Here is a 17,511-nt window from a genome sequence, read left to right as displayed (position 1 = left end):
GGAAAGGGCTTATGAAAAATGACATGCCATGACTGCTACAAATGGTTATTTTATCCCCATTAACCATCCCTCAGCCTGTTGTGCCTGGAATATTTCCTTTAAGTATTTACAATGATGTATATTCAAGCTTGTTCCAACTGGAAATTATTTATGCTTATCTTGCTTTCTTCTGATAACATCCATGGTATTGACTTATATGGTTTTGTGCACATTGCCAAAGTCGTTATTTTAACAGACTCCTTGGCCTTTATTCACAGGCAATCAAAGCTGGCGCTTTATGTGTTTATAGTGCAAATATTTTTCTTATTAACAGCCATATAATTGGTTGTGAATAAAATACAAATTGGCATGCTAAATGGAAAAATTAAAAAGAGTAGATATTAAACTATTCCTCTGAAATAGAGCTGAGATGGCAGGCGTGTAGTGTATGATTAGAGATTGAAAGGAGAATCCACTTCTTGTCTCTCTAGAGTTTGGAAAATGTGTTTTGCTCACTCTCTTAGCTCCTCCACCCAGAGACTCAGATTGGATCCCCAGGAGAGCCTAGGTCAGATCAGAATCCAAACTCCAGTTAGAAACCTGCAGTCGTGGGTCATTGGCTCCCAAAGGTTTGGAAGGTCCACATAGCAACAACCTCAGATAATTCTAGCTTCCAAGCAAAATAATTTAAGGAGTCAGGTTAGTCTAGCCAATTGTTTAAGCCACGTAGCTAAAACAGTCTGCATCTGGTTAATTTTGTTATCGTCAAATAATTATTCTGACATCTCTGTAGAGTCCATCTGTGGTAAATATTAGCCATATCAATTAGCAAGAATTAAACATACTTTAAACAGGATCATAGTCCATAGAAATACTGTCTCTTTCTGCATCGAGACAGAATGGCTGTAATTTTTTATTCATCTTGGACAGTAGCTGTGGTGCTATTTGTGTCTTGCTGTCTGCAGTATACAGCTCCATACCTGGGAATATGTTTAGATAATGATCTTACCCATAATACCCATAGATGATGCTCTTCAATACCTGAATACTAGCATTATGTTCCCCTTATCATACTAATATATATTTCTTTTCTACTCCCAGCTTTGTAGCCTGTAAGAACGTACCTTTTGTACATCCCTTCTTAGAGGCTGCAAAGCTGGTAGTAGAAAAGATTGAGGAAGACAGCAGGAAAGTATCCACACATGTCACAGAGAATCAAGACAATTTTTTAAACTAAAATTAAAAAATCAACACTTGAAAAAATTATAACATGCCACAAGCATAATAAACTATATTTGTTTAACATTTATCACTAAGTTCTTTGTATTAAATCAGACACAAATTATTAAGCCGTGTATTAGAGAATTGTAGATTCCTAAGTGCACACACATAACTTTGGTGATTCCAAGTGATGATATCATCTAGTAAGAGGATCCAGCGTTGGGTAATTAAGACACTAATGATTCTCTGTTTAGCCTCTATCCACAACCATTGCATTTGCTTTGCAAATCCAAGATGTACATACTTGGATCATTTGAAACCTGATATAATCCAGATAGAATCCCTGGATAGAGTTAATACATGCCTCGGAATTTTTTTCACTCACGCTGTAATGTTTCCTGCTTGTCTTCTGTGTTCAGATGATCAGATAACCATCAACAAGGGCTGGGTACAGATTCTCTTATACAAAATAAGTAGTTTTCCATCAATAACATTTTGTTACTTGTTTATTCATACCTGGCTTAAGTCCCCAAGAGAACTTAAGATGGCATATAAAATTCTATATAAGGTAAAGTATGCCGAAACTAGAAGAGAAAGATGAGGTGAAGACAAGAGGAAGGATTGCATGTGAAATGCATGCAGCAAGTCTATCTTTCTAGTAACTAACACAAAAATTATCAGATGCATATTTCTCAATATTCAAAACACAAAAGCAAATCTATTTACCAGGAATAGCACTTTTGTCCCTGATTTTAAACTAAAGCAATTTTGTTTTTACCCATGGCTCTTCAAAGAGAAGACAGTGTCCCCAACAGCATCCTTAGATTTAACATAGTACTTTTGAGGGTTGCTTCTTACAGTATCCCTCAAGGTCAGCCAAAATCATAATGCCCACAACAGTTCAGTACAAATAATTTTACAGCGGCCAACACAGTTGATTCATGGCTGCAATTTGATGCTATTCTGACTTCATCCTGTGGTAGATTTCTGAGTATGTAGGGAAATAAATGCACTGTGTGTCCTTCAGGCATCAAGTACGTATAGTGCTTCTCTCATCTGAGATTTGGGTAAATACTGAGCAGCAACAAATCTGTATTATATTCCTTGAATAATAGATGTAGTGCAGACATAAGTTATGGCCGTAAAATGTAGAGTCACGTGTTTTAATAGTTGTCTGACTGTCTCCTTTGAAATTTGACAAGCTTTCCCAGAATTCAAGCCTGAAGAGAAAGCCAGTCCTTCCTCTATTCAGGAGTGAGCTGAATGAGTGCCGGCAGGTTAAACTAAGTCCTTGTCTAGAAATAATTTGGGGTCTGCTTTAACGTAGACTAATAGATGGTCAAAGCCTTAGAGTTCTATTGTATCACATAGGACAGGGTCACATTTGTTTTAATTAGGAGAAACTTTTTTAGAATGTGTATGGCCTTGGCATTAAAAAAAATCTCAGGGCTGGCCCTGTGATGTAGTGGTTAACTTTGCATGCTCCACTTCAGTGGCCCGGGGTTCACAGGTTCGGATCCCAGGCGTGCACCAACACACCACTTATCAAGCCATGCTGTGGTGGGGTCCCATATAAAGTAGAGGAGGATGGGCACAGATGTTAGCCGAGGGCCAATCTTCCTCAGCAAAAAGAGGAGGATTGGCAGCAGATGTTAGATCAGGGCTAATCTTCCTCACCAAAAAAAATCTCAGTTAATATCTAGCCCTCACCAAGGTAACTTCCAAAGGAAACATCATTTGATTGCAAAATGTCTACTTAGAGAACAGAATGAACTGACTTAACATATGAGATTCTCAACTTTTTAGACAGTTAAATGTCGGCATACCGGTAGGATCATACATTTCAAAAACATGACTGTAATATTTTACAGAAGCAAGTTAAATTCTTGCTTCTCTCTGAAAGCAATTAGAAAGCATGGCCAGTAATTGATTCAGGTCATTCCAATTTTGTGACAGTGCTTCTGTATCATCATGACATCTATATATAGATACACATTTATTTTATTTTTAAAAGAGTTGATTTCTACTCAGAAGATAGAAATTACCACCCATGCTTAGTCTTTTTGGTTCGTCAAACGGTTACAGCTAATCCAGATTTTAGAAGCACTATTTGGAGGCATAAGCATTAATATTCCAGGGTAGTATACAGTAATATAGCAAAGAGAACTCAAAACAGTGTGCTTAGCATCAAAAATATTGACAGAGTGAATTAGGGGGAAAAAAAATTCTTTGTTTCTCTTATAGCTTTGCCATGAAGTAAAGCTTCGGAGGAAAATCAACATGAATGAACGTGCTAAGACCATTGATCTTGATCGTGAGAAGGCCCATCAAGATAAAGTGGTAGAATCTTCTCCAAATTACCCCAATTCAGGACAATGTGAATTTACAGGGATGAATCACAGGGATGGTCTGGAAAAAGAAAATAAAACAGAGCAGAGCTTACTCAGTGAAGGAAATCAAATGTGTAAGGAACAAAAAGCAACAAAAAAATCAAAAGTCGGGTTTATGGGTCCTTTGGCCACAGACAGCCAAACGGAATGTGAGGCCTGGCCTGACCTGCGGACTTCTGAGGAAGAGAGCAAGAGCTGTTCTGGCGCCCTCACCACAGTAAGTGAGATGTAATTGGCCTAGAACTGTTGCTAAAGAAATATTTACATTTCGAAGTGCTAACATGCTATTGCTTATGTGTAAAGGCTCTTGAGGAACTTGCCAAAGTTAGTGAAGAATTATGCAGCTTTCAAGAGGAAATTCGAAGGCAGTCTAACCACAGAAGGTAGGCTGGTACATCTATGATTATTTTATTTGGAAAATCAAGAAAAATATTATTTTCAGTTAATGAGTCCAAACTGCCTCCTCCTTACACTTTATTAGTGAAAATTAACGAGTTATTAAAATCTGTTACCTTAGAAGATAAAAATTTTAATCGTATATTTCTCCATTCACTAATTCTTAAAGCAAATCTTCTAATTCTCTTTATAATTTGACTTTACCCTTTTGGTGTTTAGTTAGGGTGTACTCTCCATGATAAATTAACAAGTATCTTCTAATATAATTCTTTTTTATTTTGGGTATTTGGCCAGTGGAAAAGTATACAGCTGGGCGAATCCAGTTAAATACGTCTTTAAACTATGTCAGATTTTACAATGTGGTGTTTTAATTATACAATGATGTTCTACTGAAATATTTTATACCTAAGAGTTATTTATTTCTCTACATTCATTATGTATATAATGGAAGCATATATAATTTTCAGAGCAACATATTTATAAGTATGTACACACATATATACAATGCTATAAAAATGCTGTTTCAGTTCAGAAACACCTATATAATTGTAAAAGTAAGTTTTAGCTAAATTAAAAAATAAGTTGGAATTTTCCACAAGTTAAGTAAAGATGGATTGTTCTAGAATCAACATTTATCTCCCAGTGAGACAGTATGCTTTTCTCTTTGAAAGCTATAGCAATGTATACCCTTCTTTTTCTTTAGGTCTAAGGAAGCTCAGAGAGAATTTGTACTAACTTACAATAGATTTTCTCATCCAACCGTGTTTTATACATAATTTTACCCTCTACTTGTCCATTTAGCTTTTGCCTACTATTCTCTGTTAATGCGTTTATGCTTTATTGTAAGCTTTCTCAGAATATTTTATAAATTGAAGAGATATAAATATGATTTATATTTATCAATATGATTAATTAACTTTAATTTGTGAATCCATATTGTTGCTATATTTAGATTTTTATTTTGATTGAACTCAGAAAAGACTTACTTGCCAATTTTCTCTTACAAATCACACCTGGTATAATGTTCTCCTTGTTAATCCATGACCTTTAGAAAAAAGTTCAAAATCCTTAATATGTAATTCAAAGACATTCCAATTTAACCTAATGTTTCTCTCTTATTTTCCATCATCCTCCCTACCCTGCTTTATAATCCACCCACACCAAAGTACTCACTGTTCCTTGAATAACCACTCAATTTTTATTACAGCTCACTTTGCCTATATGCCCTCTACTCCACTCATCCAAAAAATTCTTACTTTTCTTTCAAGCCCAAATGACACCTTCCATTTGGTATTACTCATGTCTCATTGCACTCTTATTCATATTTCTGTCATACTACTTAGAATGTTATTTCAAATTCAAGGGGTGGAACTTGAACTCACATGACATAATGAATAGGAATTCAGTAGGCAGAGCTGAGGTAAAGAAATGGCAAGAAAAAACCTATAGAAATGAGAAAGCCAATAGCAGACACCCACACAGTCTAGTCTGAGTGTAGGTGAAGTTTAAGATAATAGAAAAAATGAAAGACAAGGTTGGAAAGATAGTTCGGGTCAGAGTATGTAGAGCCTTGAATGCAACACTCTGAGGTGGGCTTTATCCTACTTTAAAAGGGACTCGGAGGTTTTGACTAGGGGATTTATATAAAAATGATGTCTGAGGAAGTTGTGACTCCTTTTCCTAAAGCAGAAATCCATTGCTTAAGCTATGGTTTCTTTTAAGAACTTATCCTAAATAAAATTATTACTAATATATACCATGTTTTATAATTATTTAGGATGAAGTCAGATTCTTTTCTCCAGGAAATGCCAAATGCAATTAATATGCCTCATGGAGACTACATGATCAGTGATGGCCAGTGCATTCTTCCAATCAATTTAGAGAAAGAAAAACAGAAAAATAAAAAGAAACTGAACTGTACCAATGTGCTCCAAAGCAATTCTGTGAAAAAATGTGGAATTGATACCATTGATCTGCAAAGAAATGAAACTCCACCAGTTCCTCCTCCAAGAAGCACATCTCGAAATTTTCCCAGCTCATATTCTGAACAAGCCCATGAAAGTCTGAAGGAAAGTTTAGATCACAGCAGCTGGGTAGCCCAAAAGGGTCAAGGTGAAAGGACCTGCAATCCTCATTTCCTTTTGAGGCACAATGAGATGGCTACACGGTGTCTAAGTGAGGGGAAGACTTTGAAAGATGGTATCATGTTTTCTCCTCTGGCACCAGAAGCCAGAATAGATAACAAGCCTCCATATGATGAAAATGTTGGGCTTAGCATGTGGTCATTCGACATTGGGAAAGGTGCAAAAAATAGCCCCTCTACATTGTGGTTTCAGAAAACCTGCTCTACTCCCAATAAGCCAAAATATGAAAAGGTGATCCCAGATCACCCTGCTAAATCTCATCCTGACCTTCATATAGGCAATGACTATAGCTCCTCAGTGACACAGAGCAGTGGCCCACTTAGAAGTTTCAGTTGTGGCTTTGAAAGGACTACGAGGAATGAAAAGCTAGCAGCAAAGACTGATGAATTTAACAGAACTGTGTTTAGAACAGATAGACATTGTCATGCAATACAGCAAAATCAAAGCTACTCGGAATCATCTGAAGATCTTAAGCCCTGTGGTACCTTAATTACTCATGCAGGTAACATATCAGAAAATGACAGTGTGTCTGGTATTCTGAAAACCAGTGCCCACATGCCTGTGCCCAGGGAAAATGTGGCTGATAATCCCACCAAAAAATGCACAACAGGTCTGGTGAGACAAACGCAGGAACACGTAAGTCCTAGCAGTTATCGTAATATGCTCCACGAGCATGACTGGAGACCAAGTAATCTGTCTGGCCGGCCAAGATCAGCTGATCCTAGGTCAAATTATGGTGTTGTGGAAAAGCTGATGAAAACCTATGAGACAGCAACAGGGTCTGCCTTACAAAATTCTAAGTGCTTCCAGGATAATTGGACCAAATGGAATTCTGATGTCAGTGGTGGGGCCACATTAAGTCAGCATTTAGAAACGCTCCAAATAGAACAAGAGCTTCAGCGAAAGACAACCATGTGTGGGGCACAGCAAGTGAAGCAAGGAGTAGATTGGAAAAAGATAACAGAGGTGAGAAAGCAATGAATATATTTGGTAGAACTCCATCCACGTTTGACTCCGAGTTCAGTCAATTGCCCGTTCACGGCAATGGAACGTAGGCACATGTTTTGGCATCTTCTCAAGTTCTTGACATGTCATTTGTGAATAAATATGGACCTTAGAATTATAACTCAACATGAACTTTTTAAAGGGTAGTTTTTAAGACTGGGAATAGCACATTATAACTTTTTCTTAAATTCTGAAATGGGACAAAATAAATATAATAAATGGGCTTAAGAACCTCATGTCAAAGGTTTTTTGTAAATTTCTTTCCTGAAAAAATATTCCAAAGGTGCATTTGTTGATTTATAGAATTTTATTCTTTTGAAGTGTTTAGATTTTAAGAAGTATATGGGAAATAGTTTTAAAATAACTTGCACTTTTCAGTTGTTAGGTATGATTGGTTCAGTCATCCCCAGCGTTTGATTTACGTTCTTTCTCATAGGATTAGTCACACGAATGTGAGTATGGGTAAAACACATCATTTAAAATAGTGCCTTATAAGGTTCTCTTAAAAACTTTAAGAGCTAAAAGGCAAGTACAGGAAAACAAAAACTAATGTGATAACTTAAGAATGTTTAAAATTGTTCTTATTTGTATAAATTCTTAGCGTGGAAATTGCCAAAAAAAAGAGGATATTTAAATAGACTGTTATCCTTTTCTTGTTCCAATCTGTTTGCAAAAGAATCTAGTCTTCGTTAACAGGAGAAAAAGGGGTTGAAGAGATTGATATTTACAAAGAAGAGCTACCCAACAGTCCTTTTTTATGCATAATTTACTGCAAGTTACAAGGTGACAAATTGTTATAATTAGCCAATGCTTCGAAAATCCTAGTTTTACATAATGCAGTGTGTATGCAGCATTGTTTTAAGCTATGCAGGTTGCCTCCTGATGTAAAAATATTATTTTTATGTGGCTTTCAAACCCTACGAAAATATCAGTTTTCATCTGTTTTATCAGAAAACTTGCCTGTTTGCACAAGGTACAAATAATTATTCTGCGTTTGTATTTCTCTGTTTTTTTGTGTGTGTGTGAGGACGATTAGCCCTGAGCTAACATCCACTGCCAATCCTCCTCTTTTTTGCTGAGGAACATTGGCCCGGGCTAACATCTGTGCCCATCTTCCTTTACTTTATATGGGACACTGCCACAGCGTGGCTTGACAAGCGGTGCGTCAGTGAAGCAGAGCGCGCACCCTTAACTGCTATGCCACCGGGCCGGCCCCTGTATTGCTCTGTTTTTTAGTTGAGCCCATAAATACCTGTACGGTTCTGTAGCTTCACATGGGAAATGGAAACATTTATACGATAACTAGCCAAAATTCTCATTAGCTAACAAGAAATATTACTAAATATTTCCCATTTCTGCATTAATTGGGGGTTAGGGAGGAGTCCTCTATTGTAGTTCCTTAGTAGTAGTTCTCCATCACCCTTCCCCAGAAACAAATCTAAAAAAATAAAATTCCAAAGAGATAAAAACAAATGCATGTTATTGTCGTAGAAACAGAGACCAACCTCACTGTCCATCGCAGATGACAGAGCACAGGCTTTGTTAAGAAGGTCAATAAGAACCGAAGGCATAAAACGTGTCATGAAAGCCTTTTAATTTTTTTTAATTGCAAAGGTCCAAGGATGCTTTTCTTCCATTAAAATAAAAAGAAAGAAAAGAAGGAAGAAATGAAAGAAAGGGAAGGAAAGAGAAGGAAAAGGTTTTCACTCATCAGAAGACGCCCAATATAGATAGTAACCCTTTATTAGCAATTAGAATGAAGTTTTATTTAAAGTTTTTTAATGGTAATGTTGAAACTGTTTAGAGATAGTAAGTGGTTCTTAACGAAAAAAAAGATGGCATCAGATAAATCATTTAGTGGTTTGTGTGCCTTTTGCTTATGACCTCTAAAAGTGTCAATAACTTGACATAAATGTACACAGTTTCTTTTGTTATCTTTTTATTTTTAAATAACGCTCAAATATCCTAATATCCCACTAAGAAACATCTATAGTTTTATCATATCAAAGTTATCTAACATGAACTTTTGAATCCTCAACTCATTAGTTCTGAAAAGAGATCAGTTGTGTTAAAATTTGTCACCATGAAGAAATCTACAAGATTATGAAATGCTATATTCGTATTAAAAGTGAATTGCTTTGATTAAGACATTCAAGACCACAAATACTATACAAATACCTTCTTCAGTTTTTGATGCTTTTTCTTGCTTGTAAATAAGCTACTACATTAATCCCATAGTTGAGATGCATAATATATTGAGCCCATTGTTGGTGCCTTTATAGTGAGATGAATGTCTTCATTTGTGTCATAGGAATCCATGGCAGTGAAGTCCTCACATGGAAAAGGATTTTCCCGACCTGCTAGACCAGCAAATCGCCGTCTCCCGTCCAGATGGGCATCCAGATCTCCATCGGCTCCCCCTGCCTTTCAGAGAACTGCCCACAGTTATGCCATTTTTCTGCGATCTGAAGCATCGATGGTCTGAGTCTCTGGCCTGGATTGCTTGGTTACAGAAGTCCCAATTGCCAAACAGAGCATTCTGAGTGTTTACAGCCAATCCTGTCTCTTACAGTATCTTTCAAGATCACTGGGACAAACAGTTTAAAACTTAACTTCCCATCAGTCTTCAGTGTTTTTAATCTATGGAATAATTATCTTCCTGTATTTTGATTTATTAGATCAGAATTTTTTAATACCATCTTCATGAGATTTGCCAACATGATTTAAGTTGAAACAATGTACTATATTGTATATTCTAACTTTCTTGCGAGTGGCAGAAAAAGCAAGTTTATGTGCATGCCATGTGTTTGTAGGTGCATGTGTTGAAACAGGAAATATCTTAGTATGTATTTAGATAAGAAAAATTTATGTGCTAGTGTTGACTTTGAAATTATAACATGTATACCTATATATTCTTTGTGTTTATTTAAAATTTTTTAAAATATACAGTATTATTTATATTTTGTATACCTTTTAATAGGTATCCACTTAAGGCATTTGAGATATATATATTAACTAATCACTTCCTTGGCCCCAACTACATTGAAAAATAATTACACACGTATCTAACATTGGTATATTTCTATATACAACTCATAGTTTCTTAACCCATATGAGGATAGACTAATACCATTGATCTCCTTGTTTTCTCTTTTAAATATATAAAATTGTCACGGGTTTAACAGATCAGCCTTCTAAAGCAAACATAAAATGTTCATAAAATCTTTGTTATATCATTTGGTAGTCTATTAACGGCTTTTACTGAATACTCGATACTTAGAGCTAGTATCATGAGACTGCCTTATAAACGATATGACTAAGTAATGAATTTATTTTGTCAACTTCAGTAACAAACATTCCTTAAATGGGATATGAAAAGAAATTCAATTATGTTGAATTCTACTTTTTGTTAAAATTATTGTAAACTTTTAGTTCAGCTACTTTATTTGGAGTCATACATATTGAAAGGTAAGTCCTTTACTTTTTCCTTTTTCTAACGTTTCCCCTAAAATTAGTAGATAAAAGACTAATTCACTTTTTTTATTAATAAGGAAAATCAGGAATGACATCTCACTGAGAGCTGAAATATAATATATTTCTTAGAGTGTGCTACATTAAAAAAGCCTTAAGCTAAACTTTGGCATCCGTGAGTAGCATAAGAAACAGAAACGATTTTTTTGGCCACAATTTGCGAACAGTGAACACAAAATCTGTATTGAGAACTGACAGAAAAATGAATGTTGAAGTGCTTGGAATTCTACATGGAAGCTCTTAGAAGCAACTTTGCTCTCCATTGTCTCTTATAAAACCAACGATGTTATTAGAATATTAATTCTATTTAAGCTTTTCTTTTACTACAAAAAAGGTTAAGGAATTCTTATGACAAAAGTATTCAAGGAGCCTTCTGCTTATGATATATTCTCACAGTTTAGAGAAATTCACTTCATTGTACACCATGACTTCACGTAAAGTAATAATTTTACAATCCCAGACTGCCTTAAAAGGCTCAAGACTGTTGCATAATGATGGACAGATTCATACTTTCCAATAAAGAGTTTCCAGGAATTGAGCTGAATTAAACTTCTAGAGCGTGAGGTTGGAGCAGATGCACATGGTAAGTAAGGACTATGGATCCACTCTAAATTCTTATTTCTTTCAGGGATATCCTTTTCCATAGGAAGCCTATCAGAGAAAAGTAACCTAGACGCCAAACGATGTCACTCATATAATATGCTTTTCATCTAGAGGGAGAAAACACTGGGGAGGTGGTAGCCTGTGGCATAAAGTGATGGACGTGTTAACAAGATGCTGCTGTGTAATATTGGAGAGCCTGCCTAAGAACCATGAGACATCTCTGTTCCTCTCCATTGCTGTATCCCAGGTAGTCTGATGTGGATCTGTGGTTCTCACCTTCAACTACTTGTCAGAATATTGAGGATCTCTTTTTAAAACTTAGATTCCTAACCTCAACCCATAATTACTAAAGCAAAATTTCCAAGGGTAGGGAGTGGGAATCTTGAATCTTTAATAAAACAAAGCAAACTCTTTGACGATTAGGGAGCTTTAGAAGCAGTGACATTGATTGATACCCTAATGGATGGGTACGGTTGGGTAGTCACGCTACTTCCCTGGAACTTGCCTTTGTTGTCTGTAAATTAAAAGGGTTCTATTGTCAGGCTTCACAATTTTAAGCCACCTTTTCTATTACCATTTGAATGAAACAGTGGGACACAATTTTAACATTTTATGTTGACTAAAATCATAGAATATTAAAGCTGAAAAAAAAAGCATCTGGTCCAACTCCTTGATAGTAAGGATGAAGAAACTAAAACAGATTATTTGAATGTCCTGCTTTGTCTCTTAAAATATTTTATAGTTTTTTTTTGTGAAAACAACCTATCAGGTAAATGGAAATTATCCTTGAAAAATATTTTCTGATGTATTGTGATTTGTAACCTGTAGTTTTTCTACTTTGGATGGGCATTTTCTTCCCAACAACATACTTATGCTATCATTGCTGGACATAAGGGATTTGTAAATATTTCAGAAATATTTCATTAGAAGCACGTGTGTTAATAGAAGTTTTCCCTAGCATACTTTTGGGGGAAAAATCTTTAAAGAGAAGGTTACTGATATGGGTTGATCTCAGAAAGGAAGAAGAGTGAGGCAGAGAAGAGCACTTGAGTTTCTGTGTGTGTGTGTGTGTGTGTGTGTGCGCACATGCACAACCTTGCATGAGTTTTCTATATTGCCTTATGTTCAAAGCCAAATATAAAAATATAAATAATTTTTGCATAATTCACCTTATAAAGAATTATCCACAACTTTCATTTGTTTTTACATAGACCATGAAGATGACCAGATATTATCATGCACCAAACACAATTTACTTCTCCATGGAGGATTTAGCCAGACTCCATGTCATCCTGAGAAAACACCTGGACCTCAAAAAGAGAATCTGCTTCCCTACAAAGATTTTTAAAATTATTTTAGGCACATTTGCTGACAAACAACACTTGGTATTGAAATTTCCTTCAGCCACTGGAGGCTATCAAATAAAATAGGTGTGGAAACACCTACTGTGGCATCTATATACGTTGAGAACATTTTGATTTTCCTCCTTATCTACAGTGATCTCCATTAAGCTGAGAATTTTATAAAGTCTAAATTTAAATATGTACACAGTTCAAGTACTAGCTTCCCCTAAAATATCTCTATGTAGTAGAATCTAAAAGCAAAGCCTGCCTGAATTCCTGCACATGCACAACCCATTATAATTTCTTATACACTGACATCCACTCTGTGCCTATTTAATTGCTTATGGAGTCTGATTATATTTTGTTTGAAAAAGGCATACTCCTCTGAAATTTGCCTTTACATGATAAAATTCATTAAATTATTTTTAGGTAGATTCAGATTTCTATTATAGTACTATTTTGCTTCAAATTCTGCACGTTTCTTCCTAAGTAGCAAGTAGCTTTATCTGACTTCGCAACTATGACTTATTTATTTTATCATACCCCATAAAATATGCCCCTTCAAAAAATGGGCTTCATAAAGTAAAAATCAAAACAAAAGAAAGATTGGGAGGATGACCTTTCAGGCAAGAATCTACACATTTTTTACAGTAGGAATTTTTCTTATCATAAGAAATAATTTTTATTTCACTAGGGAAAAAATGATAAGGCTTAAAATCTGATACATATTGCAGTGATCTTATGAATCAACAGGTAAGATTGGCAAATTCTGAAAAAAGTTCTGCTTATATAAAGCTAGTATGGAATCTAGAAGTGAGGAAAGAGTCTAGAATAGGAAGGACCTTATAAGTCACGGAGAACAGTCTCAGTTAGAAGTGAGAAACCTGAAACTCGGAGCGGTCAGCATGGCTGCCAAGGTTACAGGGATGGGAACTAAGCCAGGTTCCAACACCAGTGTCCTGCCTTGCTGTATACCCATGTATACAGCGTCTGTGATTTGGTGGTTTGCAAAGCAGGTTCATACTCCTTGATTTGTTTGCTTCTTAAAACGAAACTTCAAGGCAGCCGTTGTGATGTCTAATTACAGAAGAAAAAATTAAACAGCCAAAATAATAGAATAAATGTTTCCCCAGATAATATTTAGAAAGAAATAGGTAGCTCTGCCGACTCCTAGTTAGGCTTTTTTCTCAAAGAAGAGGAAGAGAAAGGCAAAGAGCAAACAGTTGTGTTTTATGCATGATGATGAAGTTGTTTATTTTGCTGACATTGACAGTTTCTCTTAATTTTGTCTTTCAATGACCTTAACTGAAAGTCATCATTCATAATTTATATGGTTTCAATGGTTTCAAGAGATCATATTCAAGAAATCATGAAGAAGGTTCACTTTATCAAAATATTTTTCATTTTTAATGCCTATACTCTGATATTATATAAATTTTGTATGTAGGCCAAAATGTTGAAGGTAAAACCAATAAGTATTTCAATAAGCAGCCAAAGCAATCCTTATCTATAGCATCAACTAAATCCTGACCTCCTCAGTCTTAAAGAATCACAGAAAATTTTCGTGCTATATGACTTAAATGTGCTCCAGAGTAAATGAGAGCATCTTGCTTGAAGCATGTAGTTATTTTCAATGTATAATCTCAATCCAACCTTAATTGTGTCCCACCAATTTCTTTTTGAGGCTTTATTCTCCAATTAAATTATTTACTCATGCAATTTTATAAAAATCATTAAATTTAATCCAGGTATTTGGGATCTGCAGATTTTTTCCTAGATAATGCTATTTGGCTTCAAAATAATGCCAAATTACATAACCTAAATTATATATATTTTCATGTCAATCTTTGCAAGAAATTTTGTGTTAAAATTAACTCAGTAAAATATTCTCTGAGTTAATGATATCTGGAATGAAATAGTTAATTAGCAATAAAAGCCAGAGAACCATTAACAACATTTTTTTTGTGTGAGGAAGATCGGCCCTGAGCTAACATCTGCCAATCCTCCTCTTTTTGCTCAGGAAGACTGGCCCTGGGCTAACATCCGTGCACATCTTCCTCCACTTTATATGGGACACCGCCACAGCATGGCCTGAGAAGCGGTGCTTCTGTGCGCGCCCGGGATCCGAACCGGTGAACCCCGGGCTGCCACAGTGGAGCGCGCACTTAACCGCTTGTGCCACTGGGCCGGCCCCAACAATATTTTTAAAAGAGGGTTACATGTAGGAGTGAAGGGGGACAATAGTCTGTATACGTTAAAACTCAGGAGATGAAGCACTGGGAATAAAGATTCTTCCTTGGAAATCCCAGGCAAGGAGAGGGGAGTTGAAATCAGACACGTCACTTTGTTAAAAAGGAAGCTGGTGGTGGTGTAGCCCAGTGACCTAAAGCTAAAAGAATTCATGACGTATCCAACTCAGCAAAAGCAAGCACTAGGCTTTCCCTGACGGTTCAAGAACCTGGGAAAAACACAACATCAAGGACTCCAGGGTGGACCATGCTCAGGAGTCAGGCAGGTGGTCATCCTCGAGGAGATTCTTCATAATACAGCAGACACTCGACACCGAGTCCAGGGCCAGGAGAGGAATGAAGTGTCCAGGAAAGGATATTGGCAAAAGCGAGATACTGGATCAAGAAGCCCAGTCCTGGGAATCAGCATGTAGGAAAGTTAAGAGATGAAGCTAGAGGTAGGGAGGGAAGTTTTCATTGGAAATAGGAATGGAGAGGTCTTCACCAACACACCAGATCTTTACTGAAGTTGGGAGCCAAGAAGACTTGGGTAGCAAGTGAAGCACCCATTTGAAGGCAACGAGGAGTGTAACCATCATGAAGCTGAGATAAATGGAGGGTCAGTGCAGCTTGAGCTCTCATCTAGGATATTGTACAGACTAAAATTGATAGGAGGCCATCAGAGGTAAAGATGATGAAGTGTGGACCAAAACTCTCTTCTCTTCACCTTCTCTTTATTGTTATTTTCTTGTGATTCTATCACCACAATCTAAAATTTTTATCTAGATAAGCTGAGAAAATAAGCCATCTATACCTTCATTTAATAGACCATACAGCAAAATTAGATACCCCGGAAATTGAAAGTGATATTTTTCTGCAATAAAAGTTTAAAGATAGGTACATAATCAAAGGGTAAGACCATTTTTAGAAGAATTTAGAAAATTACACAAAATTGTCTGTATATATGAAGTGAGTGAGCATAGGGAACACCCAGATTGCATCCGAGAATAGACTATAGTCTCAAAGAAAAAGAAATGAAACGTGATTATAACTAAAAAAGGGGAAACTTAATGGACTGCTCTGATCTCTGTTTGAATGGAAACGAGATGGACTGCATGGAGCCCAGGAAAAGGTACCTCAAGAGCAAGAATATCCAGTGCTGATCCACTGCTGTCCAGCAGAAAAGGCCAGGGTCTGAGAACATTAAATTTCTGGCAACAAGACTATTCCATTCTGTCGTGGAAGCAGGAGGTTCCCCCAGACTGATCTGTGCCCCACAGATATCCCTCAAGGTCATCCAATTCCATCAGCTCACTTTTTGCACACTAACTCAAGCAGCCTTCTGACTCTCAAATTAACTACTTAGATATTTAGAGAAGTAAGAGAGCATGTAGACTAGTGTTTCCTGAATGTTTCCAGAAAGTTCTCTAATAGAGAAAAGAAATCGCTATCCAAATGCCAATGATAGTGTCTACAATTCTTCAAGTTAGGGGAGTTGTAACTGGAACATTTTTACAATTTTTAAAACAAAAGAGATTTTGTCTGCTTTGTTCGGGGATTGTTCCAAGAACTTAGAAAAGTGCCGGCAGATAGTAGGCTCAATAAATATTTGTTGACTAAATTAACAAAAATTTTAAATGTTTTAATCACTTGCTATCAGGAAAAACAAAACAAATTTTCCTCTCTTCGGCCTTACTTAATCACAGCTGGAGTGAATTTACTTATTTCATAAAATTGAGCCAACCTGAATTTACATTGTATAGTAATTTCTCTTGTCAGAGTGACACCATATTTTGAAACCGTGAACTCACTTAAAAATGTGCATGCAAACTGAAATAGTTTTTTGACTGTTTTTGCAAACTTTATAAATATAAGGCAAGATGATGAGAACACTACCAAAGAGATAGTACACTGGAATGTTGAGAGAATTGCTGGTGGACATTTTATTAAGCGTCTTTTAACTGAAAAGTCAAATGACTTATGTCATATGAAATATTATAAGGCTGTCTCTTTTATTGTTTCAGGGGAAAAATAGTTGAAGGGCCTTTTTGAAGGAAAAAAAATAACAGATTATATGGGCTAAATTTTAGCACATGTAATTGAATTAAAGTTTCCAAAATTTCCTTCTCGATAAAGTCAACTCTTCACAACTCTCACACGTTAATTCTGCTGCAATCTTATCACACCAGGTGAAAACTTACACAATTTCACTTTCACAAAGAATTCACCCTTAAAATATTTTTGCTGAATATGTCAACTTTGAGAACTATTGTTTACCGTTAGGCAACGCAATGATTCATCTTTTTAACCATGTGTTAATAATTGTTATACTATGTCTTTAAATATCCATTTAAAAACGATGAATTCCACTAATTGCAAATCTGATCAGTGTTTTTCTCTACCTAAGCCAACACATATATATGTCAAAGAGCAAGTTTTCACTCATTTCGCATTTCTTTACAAATTTGTCTGTAAAGATAAGTATCTAAATAACTATGTCTACTAATTTTCAACAAAACTCAGCATTTCTTTCCAGCCCATTAATACACAAAGAAAACAAGAGACAAACTCTTTGAGAGGAGATATTGATGGGCTGCTTCAGAGCTGCTGATCCATACAGGATACAAAAGGATGAACTTTCCCGCCAATGTCAGCATCATAGATTCATTTC

At 36.0% G+C, this 17,511-nt stretch overlaps 1 protein-coding gene across 1 annotated transcript in view; it reads left to right on the top strand.

The window, feature by feature from the left end:
• KIAA0408 (KIAA0408 ortholog) overlaps positions 1-10,371 on the top strand; it is a 28,398-nt gene extending 18,027 nt beyond the window's left edge. Inside the window, exons 3-6 of the mRNA XM_004422301.3 lie at positions 3,445-3,807; positions 3,894-3,973; positions 5,764-7,096; positions 9,447-10,371. Coding sequence (XP_004422358.3) covers positions 3,445-3,807; positions 3,894-3,973; positions 5,764-7,096; positions 9,447-9,620 — 1,950 coding nt within the window. The 3' untranslated portion in view covers positions 9,621-10,371. The remainder of the gene's footprint in view (positions 1-3,444; positions 3,808-3,893; positions 3,974-5,763; positions 7,097-9,446) is intronic.
• Positions 10,372-17,511: the final 7,140 nt, after the last annotated feature.

Source organism: Ceratotherium simum, chromosome 19 (assembly GCF_057802395.1).
Source record: "Ceratotherium simum simum isolate JZ-2026a chromosome 19, ASM5780239v1, whole genome shotgun sequence".
NCBI classification, from domain to species: domain Eukaryota; kingdom Metazoa; phylum Chordata; class Mammalia; order Perissodactyla; family Rhinocerotidae; genus Ceratotherium; species Ceratotherium simum.
This window is presented reverse-complemented; position numbering and strand designations above follow the sequence as displayed.